The 9,016-nt window shown below is 48.6% G+C and overlaps 1 protein-coding gene across 2 annotated transcripts in view; it reads left to right on the forward strand.

Moving 5' to 3' along the window:
* The window catches only part of LOC137306583 (ubiquitin-conjugating enzyme E2 Q1), a 31,160-nt gene extending 26,134 nt beyond the window's left edge, over positions 1 to 5,026 (forward strand). For both annotated transcript variants that reach the window (XM_067975876.1, XM_067975875.1), the window contains 2 exons: positions 998 to 1,064; positions 4,514 to 5,026. In XM_067975876.1, coding sequence (XP_067831977.1) covers positions 998 to 1,064; positions 4,514 to 4,545 — 99 coding nt within the window. In that variant the 3' untranslated portion in view covers positions 4,546 to 5,026. The remainder of the gene's footprint in view (positions 1 to 997; positions 1,065 to 4,513) is intronic.
* Positions 5,027 to 9,016: the final 3,990 nt, after the last annotated feature.

Genomic DNA, 9,016 nt, shown 5'->3' on the forward strand with positions numbered 1-9,016 from the left:
GCGCCCATTCCCTGTGCCCTGGCGCCCATTCCCTGTGCCCTCCCGCTCAGTGCGTGCCCACTGTAATAAGGCCAAGGTAAGTATGCCGGCAACCAAAAGATTGTGTGTGAGCTCGGGCTCTGTGGCTCCATCACACTGTACCGTCACCACCCCCCTTTAAGCAAATTAGACATCCCATAATTCCAGCTACCATCTCAATGTGAAGCCGGGCAAAGGTCTTTTTTTTATTCGTTCATGGGATGTGGGCGTCACTGGTGAGGCCGGCATTTATTGCCCATCCCTAATTGCCCTTGAAAAGGAGGTGGTGGGCTGTCTTCTTGAACTGCTGCAGTTTTTGGTCCATGAAGCCTGCTCCCCCCACAGCCCATGTATACTCTCCCCTCTCACAGGCTCTACCCACCCATTCAATCTCCCCCCACAGCCCATGTACACCCTCCCCTCTCACAGGCTCTACCCACCCATTCAATCTCCTCCTCCCCCCCCCCCCCCCCCCACAGCCCATGTACACTCTCCCCTCACACAGACTCTACCCACCCATTTAATCTCCCCCCCCCCCACAGCCCATGTACACCCTCCCCTCTCACGGACTCTACCCACCCAGTGAGGGAGTGCTGCACTGTCAGAGGTGCCGTTTTTCAGATGAGACATTTAATCGAGGCCCCGTCTTCCCCCTTGGGGGAATGTAAAAGATCCCACGGCACTATTGGAAGAAGAGCAGGGGAGTTCTCCCCGGTGTCCTGGGCCAATATTTATCCCTCAATCAACACCTTAAAAACAGATGATCTGGTCATTTATCACACTGCTGTTTGTGGGATCTTGCTGTGCACAAATTAGCTGCCGTGTTTCCTACATTACAACAGTGACTGCACTTCAAAAAGTACCTCATTGGCTGTAAAACCATTTGGGCCGTCCTGAGGGTGTGAAAGGCACGATAGAAATACAAGTGCTTTTTCTTTATTTTTCTTTCTAACAAACACTCTCTTCTCTTCTCTTCCAGTCACAATACAGCCTGACCAGGGCGCAGCAGTCCTACAAATCGCTGGTTCAGATTCACGAGAAAAATGGTACGAAAAGCCGAGAAAGACCACAGCTGAACGCGGTTGAAATTATAAATCCTGCCCCCACCCCCACCTCACAGCTGTGTTGCCTGAGCCAAGAGGCTCTTCTACATGTGTGAGCCTAGACAGTGAGTGTTGGAGGGATATTTGACTGTAGTGGGCATCACAGTCTCGCCTGATCCTGTCTTCACCTGATATTGGGGCCTCACACTAGGAGATTGAGGCCGTAACCCAGGCTGACGCTCCAGTGCAGTGCTGAGGGAGTGCTGCGTTGTCAGAGGTGCCGTTCTCCAGACAAGACGCTGAACTCGGGGTGGGGGGCCTTCCCAGTGGTTCAGGTGGATGTTAAAGATCCCATGGGAGGTATTCGTGGAAGGGCGAGAGTTCTCCCAGTGTCATTCACCTCCGTATTTTTGGCAATTCACTGTGTGACTGCCACTCCACTCCAAAAGAATAGTGATTCATTGTGTAAAGTGCTTTAAAACGTTTTGACATTATACGGTGCTACGTAAATGCAAATGAGACTGTGCATTGATAACCTGACTCCTGTGATAACGTTAGTCATTATTATTGAAGTGTCCATTTGAACAGTACACAACACTGTGCTAGACAATTCTAGATTGTGTCTGGAGGGAGCACTTTGAGCTCTAACACTGGGGTACATTACTGGTGGGTACAGGCCTATCCCTGTATAACACTGGGGTACAGTACTGGTGGGTACAGGTCTGTCCCTGTATAACACTGGGGTACAGTACTGGTGGGTACAGGTCTGTCCCTGTATAACACTGGGGTACAGTACTGGTGGGTACAGGCCTGTCCCCGTATAACACTGGGGTACAGTACTGGTGGGTACAGGCCTGTCCCCGTATAACACTGGGGTACAGTACTGGTGGGTACAGGCCTGTCCCCGTATAAAACTGGGGTACAGTACTGGTGGGTACAGGTCTGTCCCTGTATAACACTGGGGTACAGTACTGGTGGGTACAGGCCTGTCCCCGTATAAAACTGGGGTACAGTACTGGTGGGTACAGGTCTGTCCCTGTATAACACTGGGGTACAGTACTGGTGGGTACAGGTCTGTCCCTGTATAACACTGGGGTACAGTACTGGTGGGTACAGGTCTGTCCCTGTATAACACTGGGGTACAGTACTGGTGGGTACAGGTCTGTCCCTGTATAACACTGGGGTACAGTACTGGTGGGTACAGGCCTGTCCCCGTATAACACTGGGGTACAGTACTGGTGGGTACAGGCCTGTCCCCGTATAACACTGGGGTACAGTACTGGTGGGTACAGGCCTGTCCCCGTATAAAACTGGGGTACAGTACTGGTGGGTACAGGTCTGTCCCTGTATAACACTGGGGTACAGTACTGGTGGGTACAGGCCTGTCCCCGTATAAAACTGGGGTACAGTACTGGTGGGTACAGGTCTGTCCCTGTATAACACTGGGGTACAGTACTGGTGGGTACAGGCCTGTCCCCGTATAAAACTGGGGTACAGTACTGGTGGGTACAGGTCTGTCCCCATATAACACTGCCCATTGGTTCCAGTACATTAAGCCCTGAAACGACAACAGTCTGCGAGTTTATTTGTCAGATCCTGATGAGATTTATAAATAAGTGATTTGTGTTATCGAGACTGGGCGACACATTTACTTAGCACACAGTACTTTCACCTTTGCTTTCCTGGTTTGAATCCAGCTCAGATTCCTCTTGTCTGTTGATTGTAAAATAAACTGGTTTGGGCAGCCTTAGCACAGTTCCTTGTACGTGTCCTCAACTGCACAGAGCTACTTGTAAGGTGGCAGAAACCATGTTTCTCTCTTTGTCTGGTCTGGGAAATGAAAATGTTGGGTGGGTCCAGTCTGATGGGGGGAGGGGGGTTTGAGCTTGGTGTTAGCAGGTACAGCAGGCAATTAGGAAAGCAAATGACATGTTGGCCTTTATTGCAAGGGGTTGGAGTACAATTGTACAGGGCTTTGGTGAGACCTCCCCTGGAGTACTGTGTACAGTTTTGGTCTCCTTATCTAAAGAAGGATATACTTGCCTTAGAGATGGTGCAACAAAGGTTCACTGGATTGATTCCTGGGATGAGTGGGTTGTCCTATGAGGAGAGATTGAGTAGAATGGGCCTATACTCTCTGGAGTTTAGAAGAATGAGAGGTGATCTCATTGAAACATGTAAGATTCTGAGAGGGCTTGACAGGGTAGATGCTGAAGTTGTTTCCCCTGGCTGGAGAGTCTAGAACTCGGGGGCACAGTCTCAGGATAAGGGATCAGCCATTTAAGACTGAGATGATGAGGAATTCCTTCACTCAGGATTGTGAATCTTTGGAATTCTCTACCCCAGAGGACTGTGGATGCTGAATCATTGAGATCGATAGATTTTTGGACTGTAGGGGAATCAAGGGATATGGGGATCGGGCGGGAAAGTGGAGTTGAGGTTGAAGATCAGCCATGATCTGATTGAATGGCGGAGCAGGCTCGAGGGGCTATATGGCCTACTCCTGCTCCTATTTCTTATGTTGGGGTATGTCATACATCTGGTCGCACATTGCACACAACAGGTACAAACGTGCAGTTTGAGCCGAAACGATATTTTATTTGTAAATTGTGCTCCCACTGCTTGGAACCATCAGTTGATGAGCAAATAAGAAGCTGGAAATTTGGGGATGTTATTGCTTGGATCGGGAGAAGTATAGAATGAGAGTTTACTCCACTGGGATTCTGTACAATGGGAGTGAATGGGAAGGGGTTTAGTCCATTGGGATTCTGTACAGTGGGCGTGAATGGGAAGAGGTTTCTATTGGGATTCTGTACAGTGGGAGTGAATGGGAAGAGCTTTGGGTCCATTGGGATTCTGTACAGTGGGCGTGAATGGGAAGGGGTTTCTATTGGGATTCTGTACAGTGGGAGTGAATGGGAAGGGGTTTCTATTGGGATTCTGTACAGTGGGAGTGAATGGGAAGGGGTTTCTATTGGGATTCTGTACAGTGGGAGTGAATGGGAAGGGGTTTCTATTGGGATTCTGTACAGTGGGAGTAAATGGGAAGAGGTTTCTATTGGGATTCTGTACAGTGGGAGTGAATGGGAAGGGGTTTCTATTGGGATTCTGTACAGTGGGAGTAAATGGGAAGAGGTTTCTATTGGGATTCTGTACAGTGGGAGTAAATGGGAAGAGGTTTCTATTGGGATTCTGTACAGTGGGAGTGAATGGGAAGGGGTTTGGGTCCATTGGGATTCTGTACAGTGGGAGTGAATGGGAAGAGGTTTCTATTGGGATTCTGTACAGTGGGAGTGAATGGGAAGGGGTTTGGTCCATTGGGATTCTATACAATGGCAATGAACAAGAAGGGTTTGCTCCGTTGATCTTGACTGTAGCCTTCTCTTGTCCTTAGCTCTAGGAGTAGACGCTGTTTGATACAATCCACCACTTTGAGTTCTTTCTGTCCGCAGGCTGGTATACTCCACCCAAGGAGGATGGCTAATTGTGCGAGGTGCCATGTGCTTCAGGACCAATTAAGCTGCACCAGTTGGGAAAACTCTCCATTTTATCGATAGCTGCCTCTTCCGTGTGAGACGAACGACCTTCAGCAGGAACCTTGGATCATTTACTTATTATAAAAAAAAAACCTGTATATAAAAGTATACATCTGTACACTCATGGACAAATACTGCAACTCCTTTCTCTTGCCAGGCCCTGTTCTGGGCCTCCTGCTCCTGCAGACTCTTAAATCCACTTCATGTAAACTGGGATTTCGAATAGATTCGGATCAATTTTGCATCTAGGTTTTTTTTGCCCTCTCCCTCCCTCCCACCTCACTCTAACTAGGTATCAATGTGGACGTTTAATTTATTTTTTTTTCTTCACATGCACCTTTTTTCTCTTTTTTTTGTTTAAAATGTATGCTGGTTTTGTGAAGATGTGTATCTTTCTGAAATGATAATTACAGTTTATTAATGACTGCAGCCTTGTTTCCTGCCTGGTGTCTCACTGTCTCATCACCCTCTTGCGCCAGTCTACGTTTCGTGGGGAGGAGAGGGGTCGCACCAGCATTCACCGCAGCCGGCAACCGAGACCACAGCTGTGTGAGTGTGTCTGCCTGTCTTCCTCCTCGCTCCAGGTGCTCTGACGGCGGAAGGCCAATAGTTGGAACTGCCCGAGAGGTGACCTCGGGGTCTCCTGATCGACGGAGACAAACGGTTGCATGACTGTGTTTCGCGCCAACTGGATTCTCGTCTCCAGTCCAAGTGTTGCGAGGGCGTCACTACCCGGAGGAGATGCTGTGAGCTAAAGGGCAGGTTGCGTTGGGAGTGTGGCTTTCTGCGTCTGCTACGGCCATCCTTGCTTCCACTTTGACTACTTGTGTCTCGTGTATCCCACGTGCCTGCTCCCATTAAAGGGACAGTGCTAGGTTTTCAGTCCTCTAGAGCTGGCTCAGTTGATAAATGTACCGGTGGTAATAAGCTAAACAGCAACCTGCATTTATACAGCACCTTTAACATAGTAAAACTTTTCAAGGCGCTTCACGGGAACGTAATCAGACAAAAATTGACAACGACCCACATCTGCAGACGTTGGGACAGGTGACCAAAAGCTTGGTCAAAGAGGTGGATTTTAAGAAGCGTCTTAAAGGAGGAGAGAGGGGCGGAGGGGTTTAGGGAGGAAATTCCAGAGCTTAGGCCTAGCCAGTTGAAGGCACGGTCGCCAATGATGGGGCGAATTATGTCAGAGATGCACGAGAGGCCAGAGTTGGAGGAACGCAGAGTTCTCGGAGGGTTGTAGAAGGTTACAGAGATAGTAGGGAGGGGGTAAGGCCACGGAGGGATTTGAACACGAGGATGAGAATTGTAAACTGGGACTGGGAGCCAATGTAGGGCAGTGAGCAGAGGGTGGGGTGATGATACCATGAAGGTCCAATGCTCATGGACCCTTGTCTTTGTTGACTCAGCTGATCTTGGGTAGCGATGCTGCGATTGGACTCGGCAACCCTTTGGTTTGGGGAGGAGGAGAAAAATCAGCCAGTCTCCTGCTTACTATCCAGTGACCACCCCCTCACTGCTGAAATGTCCACATGTTGACAAGAGGTGAGGACAGTAGGGCTGAGGGGCTTGGCTGAGATGCTTTCAGCGGTTTGATATCCTGCTGAGACGTTATGAATGGGTGGGGAGCCAGAGGGCTGCTGGTGCCCACGGGCGTGAGATGACTCGGAGGAGGAGGGAAAAGTTTAAAATCTTTTCCCGCCTCAAAAACAAAGGGGTGGAAGTTGTATAAAGCTCCAGTTATACTACAGCTGGAGCACTGCGTTCAGTACTGGGTACCATACCTCAGGATGGCCTTGGAGGGGGTGCAGTACAGATTCACCAGAATTATACTGGGACTAAAGGGGTTAAATTATGAGGAGAGGTTGCACAGACTAGGGTGTATTCCCTCAAGTATAGGAGATTATGGGGTGATCTGATCGAGGTGTTTAAGATGATTAAAGGATTTGATAGGGTCGATAGAGAGAAACTATGAGTCTAGAACAAGGAGGCATAACCTTAAAATGAGAGCCAGGCCGTTCAGGGGTGATGTCAGGAAGCACTTCTTCACACAAAGGGGAGTGGAAATCTGGAACTCTCTCCCCAAAAAGCTGATGCGGCCGGGGGTCAATTGAAAATTTCAAAACAGATTTATTTTTGTTAGGCAAGGGTATTAAGAGGTATGGAACAAAGGCGGGTAGATGGAGTTAAGATACAGATCAGCTGTGATCTAACTGAATGGTAAAACAGGGGGCAGAGATTTAAAGTAATCGGTAGAAGGATTCGAGGGGAGCTGAGGAGAATTTTTTTCACCCAGAGGGTGGTGGGGGTCTGGAACTCACTGCCTGAGAGGGTGGTAGAGGCAGAAACCCTCAACTCATTTAAAAAGTACTTGGATATGCATTTGAAGTGCCGTAACCTACAGGCCTACGGACCAAGTGCTGGAAAGTGGGATTAGGCTGAATAGCTCTTTGTCGGCCGGCACGGATATGCTGGGCCAATTGGCTTCCTTTTGTGCCGTAACTTTCTATGACTATGTACAGGCTCGATGGCCCTGACTGGCCTCTTCCAGTTCCTATATTCTGTAATAGTCCATGCTCCAACTGTGGATTCCGAAAACGGCCAGGGATAGTGTTTCTGCCTGGGACCGGTGTCCTCAGCAGCAGGAAGTAAGTGTTAACTGCAGATGTGTAAGCCTAGTGTCGTACACTGGAACAGCTGCTTTCAACACCAGCCAAGAACTGCGCACACTTGGAAATGAGGTCTTTGTAAAGCTGTAATCAAACTACCACTGGGGAAAAATGGGCTGTAAAAATTTGGGCCGTGTTTTTTGGGGGAGGATTTACCAGAATGGTACCGGGAATGAGGGACTGCAGTTATGTGGAGAAGCTGGGATTGTTCTCCTTAGAGCAGAGACAGTTAAGGGGAGATTTAATGGAGGTGTTCAAAATTATGAGGGGTTTTGATAGAGTAAATAAGAAGAAACTGTTCCCAGTGCCAGGAGGGTCGGTAACCAGAGGACACAGATTTAAGATAATCGGCAAAAGAACCAGAGGGGAGAGGAGGAGAATTATTTTTTTTACACACACACAGCGAGTTATGATCTGGAATTCGCTGCCTGAAAGGGCAGTGGAAGCAGAATCAATAATAACTTTCAAAAGGGAATTGGATAAATACTTGAAGGGGTAAAATTTGCAGGGCTACAGGGGAAAGAGCAGGAGGAGTGGGACTAATTGGATAGCTCTTTCAAAGAGCCAGCACAGGCACGATGGGCCAAATGGCCTCCTGCGCTTTAAGCGACTGGACGTTTTAAATGGGGCGGACGGTATATAGAATAGATTGCCTTTGGGGAGGGTGGCGGGAGATAGTGTTGGCAAATTCAAGAGGGAACTGAATAGATATTTGGCAGACGAAAGGGGTGAGTGTGTATGGAATGTGTTGAACTTTGGACCGGCCAGTCAGCCTGCAATGGTCTGGGGTCATAAATATAAGATAGTCACCAATAAAGATTTCAGGGGAAACTTCTTAGAGAATGGTAAGAATGTGGAAACTTGCTACTACAAGGAGTAGGTGAGGCAAATAGTATCGATGCATTTAAGGGGAAGCTAGATAAACACATGAGGGAGAAAGGAATGGAAGGATATGGTGAATAGGGTCAGATGAAGTGGGAAGGGAGGAGGCTTGTGTGGAGCATAAACGCTGGCAGAGACCAGTTGGGCCGAATGGCCTGTTTTTGTGCTGTAAATTCCAGCTGATTCCATGTCTTCCTATATCCCTAACAGCACGTAATGATGGGAACAAGCTTTGGTCCAACGACACTGCCTGTTCCCTTGGGCGCTGATATATTCTGAAGAGTGAGGGTAAAATTTCTTTAGCTCCCCATCTTCACTGTACCATGTCTGGGGAACCTCCTGCACAACAGAACCTTTAGGAGCTCTGGGTGCTGTAATTTAGCTTTGAGGGGAAAGGGGAGCAGTAAAATTGAGCCACCTTCTTATTGCTGATCACTAGTGAACCCCACTGGAAAGTGGGGTGTGTCCCACTGGAAAGTGGGGTGTGTCTGTGATCTATCTCCTTCCCACACGCCCGCCCGCTCATATCTTGCCACGCTCACTGCTTAGGGGGTATAAGAAGAACGGCCACCTATGGCATTGAATCCCAGCAATCAGTGCCTTCAGGAAAGAAAGGGAGAAAATTGTGGGGCAGCAGAGGAGGGAGACATATTGACGACGTGGAACTTGGTAAAACACATGGGACAGAGTTGCTGAGGAGCGATATCTGCTCTAGAACTAACCTCCTCTGATATCTTATGGAATAGAGACACTGCTGATAGCCCGTGGTGTAAAACGGTGAGGTGGTCACTGTATTGTTCAATCAGAGTGGTGGGTAGCGGATCTGGTGCAGCTGTTAAGCTAATTCATAGGATGACTGCTGTGC

The sequence above is a fragment of the Heptranchias perlo genome, chromosome 44 (assembly GCF_035084215.1).
Source record: "Heptranchias perlo isolate sHepPer1 chromosome 44, sHepPer1.hap1, whole genome shotgun sequence".
In the NCBI taxonomy this organism is placed as follows: domain Eukaryota; kingdom Metazoa; phylum Chordata; class Chondrichthyes; order Hexanchiformes; family Hexanchidae; genus Heptranchias; species Heptranchias perlo.